Genomic DNA, 16,904 nt, shown 5'->3' on the forward strand with positions numbered 1-16,904 from the left:
TCCGGATTCAAACCCAACCACAGGACAGAAACATAACTCATTGCCACTACAAAAGGATTATGACAAAGAAGACACGGTAGCCCTCATTGTCCTGGACCTCTCTCTCGCATTAGCCACGGTCTCACACCCTAACCTCATCAGACGCCTGCACTGTATTGGAATCCAATACCCACCCTCTGCTGAATCTGCTCCTTAACTGATAAAACACAAGCTGTCTGCCTAGCACCTTCCTCTTTGGAAGCCCACAAACTCATCTGTGGGGTGCCTCATTGCTCAGCCCAGCTTCAACGAAAACATGATCCCTTTGAAAAGTGTCACCAGCGCACACATTAACATCTTATCCTAGGGAGACGGCACACAACTCCTACTCTCCCTCTCAGACAAGACCCTAAACACAAAAAACCAAGATCAGCGCCTGCATGATCAAAGTAGTTAACTGGATCAAAGACAACAGTCTCAAGCTCAATACTGACCAGACAAATGTAGTGTTCTTCTACCATAACACCTCACCATGGGACTCTAACTGGTGTTCGGTCGAACTCTAACCCACATACAGAATCCACGTCAGGAACCTCAGAAAATAAACAGAACAAGCATTGGCATAGCCAATAGGTCTCGCTTTTGGGACCTTATAAGTGTTTAGCCATGCAACAGTTTATGTTGTTGCACCAAGGATATTGTGCTACATACCTAAATACTTATAAGGTCCCAAAAGCGAGACCTATTGGCTATGCCAATGCTTGTGTAAGAAAGTCTTTGATTTTGTCTCCCGGCCAAGAACAGAGGTGGACTCTGTGAAGCTCCGCTGGCCTCTGCTGCGGGAAACCTGTTTTTCACCAATCTAACACATGCAGAGTACGAAGAGATCACACGAACCCGACTAACAGACTGGAAAGGGCAGCCTTGAAAACAGATCATTATTTCTTCCAACACTTTTTATATTTCTTACTGTACCTAGTAATTGGTTACGTATTTCATTTTTTTAAAGTATCAGCGATGACTTCAAGTTCTGCTGGGAAAATATGTTACTGTGGATGCTGTGGAAATAGTCAAAATCAGAGCGGTAGAAGTAAACACTGAAGCACTACATTTGCTTCAGATGCTACACATGTTTACACCCCTCTCCGATGCAGCACAATTTGGGCAGCGTCTTGCAGAGAAAGGAAGAAAACAGATATTTGTCTGAACTAGTCAGCATTATCACTATAGTGAGCCAGCTCAAAACGGAAACGATGTGAATACATAATAAAAAAAATTATAAGATGCAAGACATATATAGACATTGATCGTACACTGGATTGTCAATATGTGAAAGGGTTTAAAACCACATCCTGCGGCAACAAGCAGTTTCAGCCTGGAAAGCTAGTTAGTGCGTCTCCAGCTCTGCAAACCGGGGTAGGTGCTTGCATTTGGTCAAGCAGCCAGTAGAGGGCGAGAGAGCACAAGAATACAGCCAAGGCTTACTCTGCAGCAATACTTTACCATAATAATGCATAATTTATGTGACTGAATATCATCAGCTAGCAAAGCTACTTCACGCCACCTTTGTTCAACACTAAAGTAGATTAAAGGATCTCAACGCGGTGCAATGATTTTTTTGTGTGCTCATCTCTTACTTTTCTTAACCATTTGCTGGCTGCAGATGTTAGCTAGTTTTATGGAAAAAACAAGGCTTTCATTATTTCTTTTTCCACGGAAAGCTTCGCGCGGGAGCCAAATATAGTCCCGCTTCGTGCATCTCAAGGGAGAAGCGTTGCATTAGTTGTTTTGGCACAGCTTTCGCGTGTACCCATTTAATTTGCATGTGGCCAGCTGGTATGAGAGGCAACGCTTGAATGTTTTTCAGGACTGCGCATTTCAATTTGGAATGGGTCAGTGATCCGTCGACGAGCCAGTACGTGCCAGTTAGTCCTGCCATCAAAGCGTTGTCATTCTAGGAGAAGAGGTGTTACCCTGCTTTCATTTTACTCTTCTGTTCTGCAGACAGCCTTGGCAGGAGGCGGGGATGGGAGCAGGAGCATGTTAGAGGGGAGGGGGCACAGCCGTAAATTAGCAGCAAACAACTTTGCTCAGAATAGAATCTGAAAGAAGAAGCAGGGCGCCTTTATACGTTATGCGTCCTCTCAGTTTTGCAACCAGGCATAACCGTGAAAAGCGAGCAGTCAAACTTCACGAGCAAGAAGTTCGGCCGCGACCAGGAATTGTGTGCGCGCGCGCAAAAAGTAAATAAAACAAGGCGGAGAGAGGCACGCAAGGCTTAATGAGACTTGACAGAAACCCACATGGCGGCTGCGCGCGTGCACGCGCGCATGAACGCAAGCGCCGGGCCACCAAAAGCCTGTGGCAGCACTTTGAAAGCCCACACACTAAATTTCTCGCAGAGCAGCGCATGCGCTGTCTCAGCGAGACCTATAAAAGGGAAGAGGACCAAAGGGAGAGAGACACATATATTCGCTCTCATGCATCATGTATTCGTTGTTTAAAAGGGCACGCTCTGTGTCAGATGCTCAATAACTCACAAATGTGCCTTTAGTGAACCTGTGTGCTAATGCATACAGGTGGTCCATCACCCTAGTGAGGTGGCATATGCCTAGGGTGGTTTATCGTTTATGCATGCATACAACTTAGATCATGGTGCCCATGGTCACAGATGGGAATGGCCATGAGGTAAAATGACCTAGGTGGCACGGCTGCCGTCGAGATCGTTTTTTCATTTCTAAGAGGCTGCCGTGATTATGATCGTGCTGTTTGTGAGGAAAGACAATGCAGAGTGCCCCACTAAGTATCGTGCCTTGCTCGTCTGTTGTGAAGTGCGAGGAAATCGCCTACCCCTGTAGTCAGGATGATCGGCCACGCCGGCGGTCAGAGAAAGGTGCGCATGAAAATCTGTGAAGAGAATGTGTTCGGGGAAAAAAAAACGATCAGCTGTTCGTTAAACCATCCAATTCTCATCATCTCACCTGAGCTGTGGTTCTCGTGGCAGTTAACATACTCACAGTCAATCATGCCGAAGAGTGCCGTGTGCCTACCCCTCTTTTCTTGCCGCAGATGATCGCGGTGGAGCCGGGAGGTGCATTTGAACACACGCGCATCTGCGGAAGTGACGTGCAGGGAGGGGGGGGGGGAAGGATGGGTAGGAAGGTTGCCCCGAATATGGCGGCCATCTTGGGTGTATATGTGGCTCGTCAGTGGTGCGTTAATGAATGGGCGCTGCTTGAGGATGACAATGGTGATGGGCTTTTACATGTGAAATGTTCATGAATATGGGCGCCATCTTAGAAGGGGCATGTCTGATAAAACGTAGAGTAAATACTATCACACCAGCTTCCATGCAAATCAGTGGGGAGAGGTACAAATGGGAATTAGTGTAACAATACACAAATTCCAAATTTAGCCTAGGATTAAGCAAGCACTCTACCTGCTATCTACGATTGCTCTTGAGTTGGTGCATTTCTTACTGTTCGTAGTCTCTTGTAAGATTTCATAGCCACACTGGGGTGAGGGGTGGGTGTGGTAGCAGGATCTCTGCAGTGTGTGGACTAGCCAGGCCTGCAGAGGCTGGAGAGGTCAAGAAGCAGAACAGTGTCTTTCAGCATTGAGAGGAAGGCCTGCTCAGTGTCAATCAGCCTGAACAGTGCAATTGGAAGCACTAGTGCTGAATGGGCAGTGCCAGACAGTCACAATCGCAGAGGAAGATTGTGGGATTGCAGCAGAGACCGCATCTTCTATGTAGCTTGTGGTCATCGCTCCAGGATGCCACCACATATATAGCCCTTCATCAGGTTTCAGAAGGTACACAGGTGTGATGAGATACTACAAGGGGTGCCACTGGCAGGGTCGCTCATAACCTCATGTCTGCTGGGGAAAGCAGGGACTTAAAAATATATAAGATAACTTCATTGAGTGCCTTCCAGAGGCTCACACACTGGCTTCATCTTGGCTGGGTGCCTGGCAACAATAGTGATGGCCACCACAAGAGGTGTCTCTTGCCAGGCAACACTTAGTCCTTAAAATACAGAGTGCACAGGCTCACAATAGAAATGGGTCCACCACATGGGGTGATTCCCAGAGGGTCAAATGCCAGCTTCAAGCCTGTGGTACACTTCCATGAGCAAGTGGCTCACGTGATTACTTTGAGACAGACTGAGCAATCAAACATCATTTCCAGTTTCAGTAAGATTTTGCAGCACAAACCATTTCACTGCATCATGGCCAAATAGGTTTAGCAGCGCATGACTGGTTATGAGCATACAAAACAGTCTAACTTCTCTTCAGCAAATCTTAGCACCATAAATCTTTCTTACCGACCTTTGTATTTGCTCCCACTCCATTAAAGGAAGACAGCCATAGATGGATTTTGACTCTGATCCATTGCTTTCTCTACAGTGGTATGCACAGATTCAGTGAGTTAGACGGTAAACACTGGATAAAAATGAGAAGCTATCATACCAGTCTTGGGGACAGTTAGCAGCCACAAATGTCCAATCAAACTAAATGTTCACCCTACCTTTTAGGGGGACCCAATGCTCACAAAGTCCATTTCGCTTTCACACAGCCTCAATTCTATGGCAACCATTAGGCAGTTTTTCTGCGACTGCGACACTTGTGCATTTAAGGAAGACATTCTCTACTCACAGAAGAAGGCACAGGATGCAGCATTTCATTTTTATGAGACAAGTTACATCTAGATCATCCAGCCAAAGTCTTGGTATTGCTCTCATTCAGGTCACACCTTAGGCTGCGAGAACTGATTTAAGGTTTCCATCAGTACATGAAAGGTCCTTTCTGGGAGAGTGTATTAAAAAGCAGTGTACTGTGCTTCACAGTCTATTCCAAAAGGATGAAGAAGGCTATAATACAGCAGGGCAGCAAAGCAAGCGGGAAAAGGGGATACAATGACTTTTGCCTCCATTTACATTATGGAGCACTGTAAAACCTTCAGGGCTTCATATATACTGGGTGCTTCACAACTTGACTATACACCTCACTTGTAACTAAGTGCTCACAGTCACACGTAACGTTCTTTGAGGAGGTGAGAGGGACAACCTAACTCACTACATGGATTTAACAGGGTGAGTTAGTAGGCACTCTCCAAAGTAAGATACACGTACAAAAGGCCTGCAATTTCCTACTGTTGGTAGTTGCCTGCACTAAACAGTATCACTTTGGGTGGTCCCCTAAAGCTCTAACAGAATCTAGCACTCTTGTTAATAACATGCCACACTGAAGGACAGTACTAGCAGGTAGATGGGCGACACAGGCCTTTAGCAGCAGAAAATATACTGGGTCTTTCAAAACAGTCAAAATGAGGAGCAGGTTCTCTCATGGACTCTGTGCAAGGGTCTTTCAAGTCCTACAACTTCCACAGAAGCCTTGGAGTTAACGGATCTCTAAAACCTGCTTGCTAAAATATCATTTCAAGATTACAAACATTCATTGCGCACACAAACACAGGAAAAGACAAGGCCATCGCATGGCATACAACAGAGGCACTAACCTGAAGGGTTGATCAACAGCTGATCCATTCTTAAACAAGCCTTTCACATTCACAAGATCGTGGAAGAAAGGAATATGCATAGCCTTGGTATGATTTGCCCTGTACTCAGTTTGTCCATTAACCTAAATGATATCCCTAGGCTACACACTGGTCTACAAGAATTTGGAGATCAAATGAAAAGTCAGAGCGTCGTTAATCCTTTAACAAAGGGCTTGCATTTCGTATAATAAAAGGCATTCCAAGAATAACGAACTCAAAATCATCACTCCTTGTGACAATTATGTACCATGCCACAGGATACAGCACCTGACCACTCCTGCAGACTAGTGTGAATACAACTCCGCTAATAAGAGGGCTTTAGTTTATGAGGTGACAAATATGTGAGGGTTAGAACTGCTTAATCACCTGGTCTTCCTCAAATTCAGTCCGACAGAGAAAGCCCCTAAGTAGGTAGAAGATAATTGAGAGAGACAACGATTAATTTTGTCAGATGATTATGCTAAACATGACAACTACTAACTGATTTTCTCACTCATAGGCAAGGCCGTCTCTAAACTTACCCAGCCTATATAACCTTCAGAAATAGACAAGATCACTTTCCACAAGCCATATATCTCAGTAGCAAAAGCTGCACAAAGTACCAGAGAAGGCCCCCACTTCACTTCACATGTAAACATCATCAGTACATTTGAACACTGACATGATCACCTCTCCTTCAAAGGATCAGATAAGCTATGAGCGAAAGCGGGAAACATTGTAATGCCTATGGTCATCTAGAAAGAGGCCAACCACCTCAAAGCAGGAAAAATAAAAGAAAAAAACCTATCAAATCGGAATTCTCTGGACACTTACTACTGCCAAATAGAGGTTCTTGTAGCAACTGAGTCCACACTGTAACACGACATGCACATTTAGAGTATTCAATCATTTATATTAATTACTGATTCATGACAACTGGTACACCATGGCACCAGTACATTTAAACGGTTGAGAGAGACATTAGGAGTTTCAAGTTCTTGTACCTAACTGGCATCCTTGAGGATAAACAGGGCAACTGTGTGTAGCTGTGAGCTTCCAACTGCCCGGAAGAACTCTTTATATTAATAGCCTCCAATATATTTCTAAGTTCAGTCTGAAAGTCAGAACATTAGGCAATCATCACTTTAGTAATAAATAAACAGATCCCAATGGCCTGGATAACGACCGTCCAAACTCAAAAAATATATTTAGTGGCCAATAAAATAAAAAAGAAACAACAAGACGTGAGTGGTGTGTTTATATTTCCAGGGGACTTAAGTGAACGCTGACTGGAAATGATTCCAAGGGTTGTGTGTGTATTGTGGGAGGATTGCAGAATGATAAAATAGTAGTGCGTTAAAAGAGAAGCGGTGAAATGAGCAGCAGGGAACCGAAATGGCAGAAGACCTTTTAAACGATGACAGTGCGTGGAGAAAGGGGAGTACAGCTGAAACGAGCAGGCTGAGCAGTTGCCAAGTTACTTAATAGATGGCTTCCATTAGTAAATTTGGATCAGTATGGAATGATGCAGAGCCGTACCCTGCCACGTGCCATTGTGTATAAAAGTGCACCCTGCGGGAAGCAGGAAAGAATGACAAGCGTTGGCCGTGCGCGAGCAGCCGCGAGACGCGATCTGTGGTGGGGGAGGGGGAGAAGCGGGAGTTGTGTTCGCACGTGTGTCATTGCGATTGCTTTGAAAGCGAAAGTGATCGCGATGACACACGAGTTTTCAAAGTGCTGCTGAAGGCTGGCGCGCGAGCACGGTCGCATGAACGCAAGCGCTAGGCCAGCCAGCAGCACTTTGAAAATTAACATACAAAATGTCTCTCCGAGCCAGCGCATGCGCTGGGCTCAGCGAGACCTAAAAATGGATATGACCAGCCAAGTCAGCACAGTCACTGCATCCTGCTTCCACGCCCTGAAGGTGCGCAGAAAGAACTCAAAATGCTCCCAAGCAACACTAGAAAAACAGTCACTCGCCCTAGAATTCTAAAGCCATGCAACCAAATTCAAGGATATCACATTGGAATGGTGTAGCTGCCCCTGTATCTTGGTTAGTAAAGTAATTTTGCATGACAGCCTCCTGTGCGGTTTTAAAGCTGAATGAAGAAGCTCAAGAGACCACGACTGTCTTGGCCATTTTGGGGCATCTTCGCTTTAGAGTACCCGAGTGCCAGCAGGACTGATAGAATCAGTTGAACTGGTAGTAAAGTGAAGAGAAATCTCTCCAACTGGTCTATAAACAAGCAATGGCAAAGCCAATAGCTTTCACCTTTGCAACAGGTTCTACTTTTGTTTTCTCTATTCTACAGTAGATGTGTGCATAGTAAATGTAGATTGTGTTAATAAAATTGTTTTAAATGTTTTGGGGATTAAGTGATGTATGTTGGATGTTATGTCTATCACGGTAAACCTATTGGCTTTGGTTTTTGTCGATGTTAGTCAGCTGAAGCATTAATGCCCTGCACTACTTCACTGGCACTGGTAACCATTACTGCAGACTACATAAGCTCCCTTTGGCATGGGTTCAGCGAGTTCTGGCACATGCTTTTGTTAAGCCATTTTAGCAGAGAACACAGAGACGTGCCTCTTTCAGTAAGAGGGGGGAAGGTCTCATTTAGCCTCCATTAAATAGAGAAGTTGTACGTGTAAGGTATTTATATATAAATCTAACTGAAAGGCAGCAAAGCTCTGTATTTTGTTAAGGCAGTGCCATCACAACATATGATAGAGGTGATAGCTGGAGTATTGCTGATGCGGTTTGACATTAAAGTGTGAATAAGTGTTGTGAATCAATCACCTCTAGCAGCATCGACTCTGCAACCCATAAGCGAACTTGAGTCATGTGATGCAGCGCTTAAGAAGATGAAGTAGACTGCTTGCACAGCTGCCTTCCTTGCTCCTCAACATTAACTTTTGGAACACTTGTGGTAGCTACAAGATTGTGCACTAAGCGTTCCTATTATAAAATACATAGCTGTTAAGTTTTGGGTTTGCATATATGGGTGCGATAATTATTGTTAATGCGTTGTGCCTTTGTGTGAGGATTGGCGGTCTAAAAAGTGCATGTAGCTCTCCATTGGACGCAGTGTAACAAGGGGCCGGGGAGCTAAACCAGGACTCAGAGAGGAGGAGACGGAAAGAGGGGAGGAGACGGGAAGAAGACGGAAAGAGCGGCTGACGACGGAGGAGGCAGGCAGTGATGAGGGAGGGGGTGGGTGAAAGGAACAGGCCCCCTCAGAAAACAGCAAATGTGACAAGATAAGGACAAGATTTACAGGGGTGTTCACTGAAACTGTGCTAGGAGCATCAACACCACAAAAATAACAAGCATTGGCATAGCCAATAGGTTTCGCCTTTGGAACCTCGTGAGAAGTGTAGCTTGCTTTCCATTAAACCTCTACCAGCTCTGCTGGGACATTCCCATACTGTTCTAGTACAAGGACAGCATCGCTGCTAAGAAGTGTTGGTACTGCCCGTTCCAAGGTGCAGTATTAATGTTGAGATGTGAGAGACCTGCAACCTTCACAGTATAGCACTCTTGTTAAGTAGTGTTCTAGCAGTTCTAATAAAAGCATACCAACACTCTAGGAAAAAAAGGAAATGACTTCTCACACTGCGACCAGCTTGAGATATGGCTGCCTAGCTGGATAACGTGAAGTTTCAGACCTGATTTCTTGTTCACGTTTGAACAGCAAAGCTGTCAAACAGACCTGCTGCTTACAATATACTGCTTTGGGTCCACCCTTTTCAACCATTGGCAATCTTCAAGCAGCCTCGTTCAGTCACTGACTTCAGACTTTGGCAATCACCTCATGGCTGAGCCCACCGAAGTAAATCATTACTCACCTAATGCCGCTGGCTGTTCGGGTGTATGTATCCTTTCACCTCCTCCAGTGCTTGCATTGAACTGCATAAGATACGACTTTACAACTGTGGACACCTCCCAAAGTCTGCTTTTTAATTCTTGTCTGATTTCATTGTGCTTATGCTACATGTTTTAGTATATTAAACCCAGACCTATTGGCTTCACCAGTGTCTATTAATCTGTCTCCTACTTCCATTATTAAGGTTACCGGCAGGTACCGGCATCAGTCACACGGCCTTGCCAAAGGTAGCAACACACACCAACGGATCTTCAAACTCATTCCATCAAAACTTTTCTTTGAAAACGTGCTGCCATTAAAACTGCAGGTGCGACAAACCCAAACTCATCAGTGATTTTAAATTAGAGGTCACATGCCTGAAGTGAAATGAAAATGGTGAAAAGACTATTTTCCGCTACTGCGAAGCCCTTAATAACCAACTACAGCTCTGACAATATTCAAAGAAAACACGCTCACAGCAGTGCCATTAAAATAATGTTTAAGCACTAAGCGTTGATGAGATACCATTAACAAACAAGCAGCAAATGCAGCTTGTTACAACAAATGACAAAGATTTTGAATAAACAACCTGGAACAACAGTTCTCGTGCCATAAAGAACACATTTATGATAGACACTGAAGGTATTTGAGCAAACCGATCTGTGCAAATATGAACAAGTGCGTCAAAAACGGGGAGAAAAATATAGATATTATCAGTTTGAGGAAGGAATAGCAGAATAAGTAGCTCTCCATTTTAAGCTGGTAGTGTCATTCTCTACGTTGTTGATGCTACAGTAGAAACGCCACAGTTATTTCCTCAAAGACCTTTAAACTCCAATACAAGGGTGTGCGCTGGCGTTTCATAACCAACCCATCATGTAGGTTTCTGAAACAGTCTTACGACCATGCCATCCCTTTAGACAACATTGCACAATTTGAGTGATTTTTATTTTTAAAATGTAAAAAGACAGTTCTTCACAAAAAACAAAAAGAAGAAATCATATTGCAAGCTATTACATTTCCACATGTGTATACATATATATTTACATATGCGCAGCACATTAACCAATTATAATTAGTCCACTATCTATAACAATTAAAATAAAGTGAATGCTTTCTGCTCATAAACCTACACACAATTCGATACAAAGAGGCCTGTTTTAGGGGGCAGAGGACGGTGACTGAAGAGAAAACAGGTCTCGACTGAAAATAAATGCAACGCTCTTTAGCTAATTACTATATCTGAATGTGATGGTGCTGGAAATGTTATGCAGCTTTCCACAGAAATTCGAATCCCAGGTTACTGGCATGTAAAACAGCACTAATCGCCGACAAAGAGACATATGACACAAGGCATGAAAATGACATCTATTAACATAATGCAAACATTGAAACGCCTATAAAGTTGCTCCAGCTATAAAAAATAATCTAGACCCCCATATGTTGTATAATTGACAACTGACTTGCCTCTTAGTTGACTAACAGTACTGTCATCAGGACGGAGGTAGGAATGTTACTCAGTTTATGTTTAAAAACTCCCACTTTTAATAAATAATTTTCAAATAATCTATGTACTAACGTGAAATGCTTCCATGTGTTAGAGAAAAGTGTGTTGCATGATTTCCATGTCAACTATTTTCAGGGCTCGGCTCACGTGCGGGCTCTTGGGGCCAAACCATGGCTCATCCATCCCACTTAATTTGATGGTCTAGCCCACCCCTAGAAAATAAAATGACTGTGGCAGTAACACAAACGTAGATGGTAACGAGAGTGCACCAGAGCAGTCGAACAGACACAAATCAATCCACGTTTTGAAGCGCAGTCATTTTAGGCCAAGGTTACTAAAAGGCATGGTCTTGTAATAAGAGGCAGAGTCAGGGAGTGTGTGTGATCTGTGGATGTCTATATTCAATAAACAGACCTATTATTTCGTTAAAACACTTCTATGGGCAATTACTGATTTCCGCCGGGTTAAGCGAGGAGTGGACTCTGTACGTGTAACGCAATCGCAGGTGCAAGGACTTTCAGGATACACGCGTCCGGTGACTGGTCCCTGTCTATTAGATCACTCGGGACGAAACTCTTGCTGTTGCAAAGCACGTTTGACTGTACCAAAAATGGGAATAAGGAAGTGTAAACACATGCCTGCGGGCTAGGTTTTTTCCACATACCAGGCACTCGGTGGGGAATACAAAGCGTCAATTAAAAGAAGGGGAAACTAAAACACACCGCACTGGCTAAATCAATGAAATGGGCTCAGGGATCGCTTCCCGGCTGCATTAACTGCAGCTGTGTATGTACTCGCTGCCTAAGTGTCGACACCACCTACCGCAGAGCTCCTGACAGTTTAGAAACGTGCTGGTAGGAATAAAAATGAACACATTCAGCAGTTACCGGAGGGAGACACGAATGTGAATGGCAGCACGCAGTGGAGAGCGTTTCACGAGTCACTGCAGAGGTCACTGACCGACAATAACATCATATGGAGCTGTATTGGATGAAACCAGTTAGGAACAGAGATCTCCTCGGAAAAGCATGTGTGAAGCCACAGCCTAAGCGACCGCCATCTGTTTCCAATTGACGCGAGCACGATAATTGGAAACAGATAGCGCTGATGCTCGCTCCCGAGCACCCTAGGTCAGGGAAGAAAGAGGGCGAGACATGCACCCGCCTTGGGCCAATTGCGTGCTGTCTTTCTTAGAAAGACGCATGCAAAGGCCAATAGTGGGAGATAAAAAAAAAAAGCACACACACAAGCGTTTTGAGTTTAAAAGCTCTTACTAAAAGCCTCGCAGAGCAGCACAGGTGCGCTGGCTCAAGCGAGACCTAAAAAGGACCCTTCTCAAAACAAGAGCTGAAAAACGAAAACGAAACGGCTGAAAGAAACTAAAATAGACGCATACATGAACTGAAATAGACAAAACTGAAAGGATACAAGTAATAGGCCACTGCTCAGTGGGAGGGAGCAAGACACAAGAAGAAGGTACAAAACAGATTACCCACTCAGAAGCAAGCTTTTGGGAAGGACATGAGAAGAAACTAATCAAAAGCAATGGGCGGGCTGTAAGCCCACAGAGTGGATACAGCATATCCTGACGAGACAGTGAATGCCTGCCTAGGCAAGACCTAAAAAGGACATTGCAAAGGCTTTCTGGTTACCGCACTGGTGAAAAGGTAAGGAGCATTTTGAGTTTTATAATGTTGCAAACAATTCTATTTGAGAAAAATCACAGTCCGAGGATATGCTGTGTACCACGTTGTCATCAAGTACTTATTTGTGGGTTTCTACGTAAAAAGTGCTAAGTAAACCTGCTTGAAGGTTCTGGAGGACTGGCAACCTGAATAGTTAGGTTTCTTGATAAAAGACCATCCCAAATCACCTGAATTTCCACAGGAGGTGCCATGGATCTGATGCCTCCTTGCTTTATAGTATATTCTGATGTTGTCGTTTGCCTGAATCAGGATTTTGTCAGAGGAGGTAGGAATGCTAGATGGGTTGCCCTCAGTTCCCAAACATTTTTGTGAAATAGGCATTCTTTGTCTGACGAAAGACCCTATACCGATCATATCTGCAGGAGAGCTCCCCAACCTACCCAGGAAGCATCTGGCACAATATTCTGTGATGGTAGATCTTGATGGTTCTCAACCCAACTCCTTTCAGAAGATCTGACTTTTTGCACCAACACTTAAGGGATTGTCTCGCTTATAAGAGATAGATTAAGTTGGTCTTCCCAGTTGCACTTCCATGGAGACAACCACCTACCAAACATTACAAAAGTCTCCTGTGTAGCCTTGCAATTCGTACAATGAAGAGGTTTGTGATATTTCTCCAAAACGCAAGCAAACTCATGGAATACACTTCACTTCCTAGCCCATATTTCAGCTTTTCTCTTCATCCTCTCGATTTCCTCACCTTCACGAGGACGGAACCTGTGAAGGGCAGCTGCATAATTTTCAGAACCCTGGATGAAAACCACCATAAACTCAATGCATCAAAAAAGAAATTCTAATTTGAGGAAAGTGGATAAACTATGATACACTGACAGGCTGGGCAGAAGACCTAAGATCACCATCAACAATTTCAAAATTAGTAAGTAATTGTGAGAAGTTGGCCTGGTATATGATGTTCACTAGTTAAAGTGACCACCTTGTACCATGCCAAGCAACCCTTATGGTGTGGTTGTAAGTCAACCTTTTCGGACTAGCTGCCCTAGTGGTAGCGTAGGCTAAGCAGTCTTTGAGGCTAAACTCGTCAAAGCGTGTTAAGCAGGCTGTTTTACCAAATGTAACCCCCCTTTATACCAATGAAAGGACACCACACAGATATATATTGAAAATATATATGTATTTATTTCTCAAAGTATCCCCTAGACTCTTTATGAGCACAGGAGCACAAATCGTTAAACAAGAATACGTTAGAATACACAGAAGTTGCACTTTATATGAATAGGCCCTGGTGGCCACTCGAACCATATACTAAAATAGTGGTATAAGTACCACGAACAGAAAAGGGAAAAGGCCTAGGGCCTCTAGAATCGCTGGGCCTACAAGGAGCTAACTTTAGTTAGTGACCAGGAGGTCCATGGGTTGCGTGTGCAGAGCAAATAGTCACACGCGGGCTCCCATAGGTTTTCAATGGGTGCGTAAAAGTTACAAAGTTACTGCAAAAAGGATCTTCCGGATGGACTATGAACTCAAGATTGGAAACACAGACACTAGAGATGATACTCTACACTTGGGCACCGGAGTGCCAGCTTTACCTCACCCACAGGAAGCGGGTGCATAGGTCTCGAAGTGCGTCGGGTTTCTTCTATATGTTCAATGGAGCCTGAAGACAAAGATGCTGCAGGCGGTCGGTCCGGAAGGGATGCGGTGGATCCAAGGGTGGATCGGAGTTGTAGGAGACCTGTAAGCAGAGGGGACAGTGTTCACAGTCACTAGCCAGTGACCAGCGTGGCACCAGGTGGGTACCAGGCGATGTCGGGTGCAAACAGGAGGAAAGGTGCAGCTTGTCTCTGCAGCCACGTGGTCCCTGAAGGTCGACGACGTCCAGGAGTCGGTTCACGAGCTGTCCCACGCAGGCTCTCGCTGTCGGCGGTGTCGGCGACTTGGTTGAAGCAACCGAGCCTTGGCAAAAGCAATTGTTGTGGAGAACAAAATAAGCTGATGGTTCTGACCAGCAAGGTCAGAGGGACTGCTCCTTTGGAGGGGAGCAAGGGCCAGTCTGGAGCAACCAGACCAGCGGTGTAGTTCTTGAAGTTCGTCGCCAAGATGGCCACTAGCCAACGGGCCAGCAACCGGTTAGGCGCGTCGAGTGGCAAAATGCAGAGGGGCCCCACGCAGATCGTGGAGATGCTGGAGGGCTCACCTTTGGTGCAGATGCTGCTCGGGTGTTGGGCTTCTCAGATCCCAAAGCACAACTTGGAGGGAGCCTCGGTTGTCGCGCTTGCAGCTTGTCGTGGCTCCTAGGTAACATTGCATCAGCGAAGGATGCAGGTGAGATTTTTGTGCATTGACTGTAAAGCCCTGTTGATAAAGTAGGTCTTTTGTCATTTGAGTAGGTCGTAGACAGTTTTGTTAAGTGTTCGCTTTGATGAGCTAGTCGTCTAGGTAGGGGAAGACGTGACTATGCTGTCTCCTGTGATCAGCCGTGACTACTGCCAGAGATTTGTTAAATACTCTGGTCACTGTAGTCACTCAAAAGGGAAGTACTTTGAATTGGTAATGCTTGCCTGCTATCACCAATCTGAGGTATTTGCGATGAGCTGGGTGAATCGGAACATGAATAGATCCTAAGGAACCGTCCTTTTTGGAATCAGAAAATACAGAGAGTAAACCCCTGAACCTTCGCACTGTACTGGAACAGGTTCAATAGCTCCTTTTAGTAAAAGAGATTGCACCTCCTGGTCGAGCAATTGCAGGTGTTCTGGAGGCAATTTGTGAGAGCGAGGCGGAATGTTTGCAGGATTGCTGGTAAGCTCCAGGCCAAAACCATGTTGGATAATTCCAATCACCCATTTGTTGGTTGTTATAGATTGCCAAATGGGGAGAAATTGTAGAATTTTTCCCCCAGAAGGTGTGGTATGGTTGGGGGGTGGGGGGGGGGGGGGGGGTGTTAAGCGCTTTCACGGATCTGGCCACTTCAGTGTCCTTTTTTCATTTTTTTAATGCCTGATCGACCTCAGGACCAAAAGGGTGTTTCCTATCAAATGGTGTGTTGAGAATGAATTGTGGGGCCTCGGGCTTGAACCCAAAGATACTTAACCAAGCAGGTCTCCTTAGCAAAATGCTAGTGTTGACCTCTCTAGCCGCAGTATCAGCAGCATCTAGAGCACACCCTATGGAAGAATTGGAAGCAATATGCTACTTACCAGTATGCATCTGTTCTTGGCATGTAGAGCAGCAGAGCCACACACTTAGGATAGTAGATCGCCATCTGGTGTTGGGCTCGGATGCTTGCAGGTTGTTGTTGTCTTCAGAAGAAGTCTTTGGTCACAAGATAGGTGACTCCTCCCTTGGACTACAGTGCGCATGGGCATCCACTCCATCCTCAGATTATTTTTCGCCATGATGGGAAATGATGGAGTTTGTAAAAATAAAGAAAGGATGTCCATGTGTAATGTCTAAGTAAGACGATGCTGGAACAGATACAGGTCCTGGGGAGGTGGGTGGGCGTGTGTGGCTCTGCAGCTCTACATGCCAAGAACAGATGCATACTGGTAAGTATCATATTCCGTTCGAGGCATATGAGCTGCAGATCACACACTTAGGATAGACTATATAGCAGTGTCTCCCCTAGCGGAGGTCACCTGTATCAGTTGCAGCAGTTTGGAATAAAGTTTTAAGGACAGCCTGACCCACAGAAGCTTGTTGTTTCGCTTGCACGTCAACACAGTAGTGTTTAGTGAAGGTGTGTGTTGTAGACCATGTGGCTGCCGTACAAATATCTTCTAAGGGAATGTTTCCTAAGAATGCCATGGAAGCCCCTATTTTGCGTGTGGAATGCGCTCTAGGGGGAACTGTTAGAGTGCGTTTAGCCTTGTGGTAGCATATTTGGATACATTTAACTATCCACCTGGCTATTCCGGATTTGGAAATGGGGTTGCCTTAATGTGGTGGAGAGAAAGCAACAAACAATTGTTTGGTTTTGCGAAAAGATTTGGTTCTATCAATGTAATAAAGCAGGGCTCTTTTAACGTCTAAGGTATGAAGAGCTCTTTCAGCTACAGAGTCTGGATTTGGGAAGAACACTGGTAGCTCGACTGATTGGTTAAGATGGAACGGAGAAATGACTTTTGGTAGGAATTTAGGATTTGTTCTAAGAACCACTTTGTTACGGTGTAGCTGTAGGACTGGTTCTTGTATGGTTAAAGCCTGGATCTCACTTACCCTTCTAAGGGATGTGATAGTAATAAGGAACGCTACTTTCCATGTAAGGAACTGTAGTTCGCATTTATGCAGAGGTTCAAATGGGGGACCCATGAGCCTTGCGAGAACAATATTTAGGTTCCACACTGGAGAGG

The 16,904-nt window shown here is 44.8% G+C and overlaps 1 protein-coding gene across 1 annotated transcript in view; it reads right to left on the reverse strand.

The window, feature by feature from the left end:
* LOC146871135 (uncharacterized) overlaps positions 1–3,064 on the reverse strand; it is a 651,196-nt gene extending 648,132 nt beyond the window's left edge. The window contains 1 exon segment of the mRNA XM_085646175.1: positions 2,961–3,064. Within this exon segment, the coding sequence (XP_085502301.1) occupies positions 2,961–3,006 (46 nt within the window). The 5' untranslated portion in view covers positions 3,007–3,064.
* Between the last annotated feature and the right edge of the window lie 13,840 nt (positions 3,065–16,904).

Source organism: Triturus cristatus, chromosome 1_1 (assembly GCF_964204655.1).
Source record: "Triturus cristatus chromosome 1_1, aTriCri1.1, whole genome shotgun sequence".
NCBI classification, from domain to species: Eukaryota; Metazoa; Chordata; class Amphibia; order Caudata; family Salamandridae; genus Triturus; species Triturus cristatus.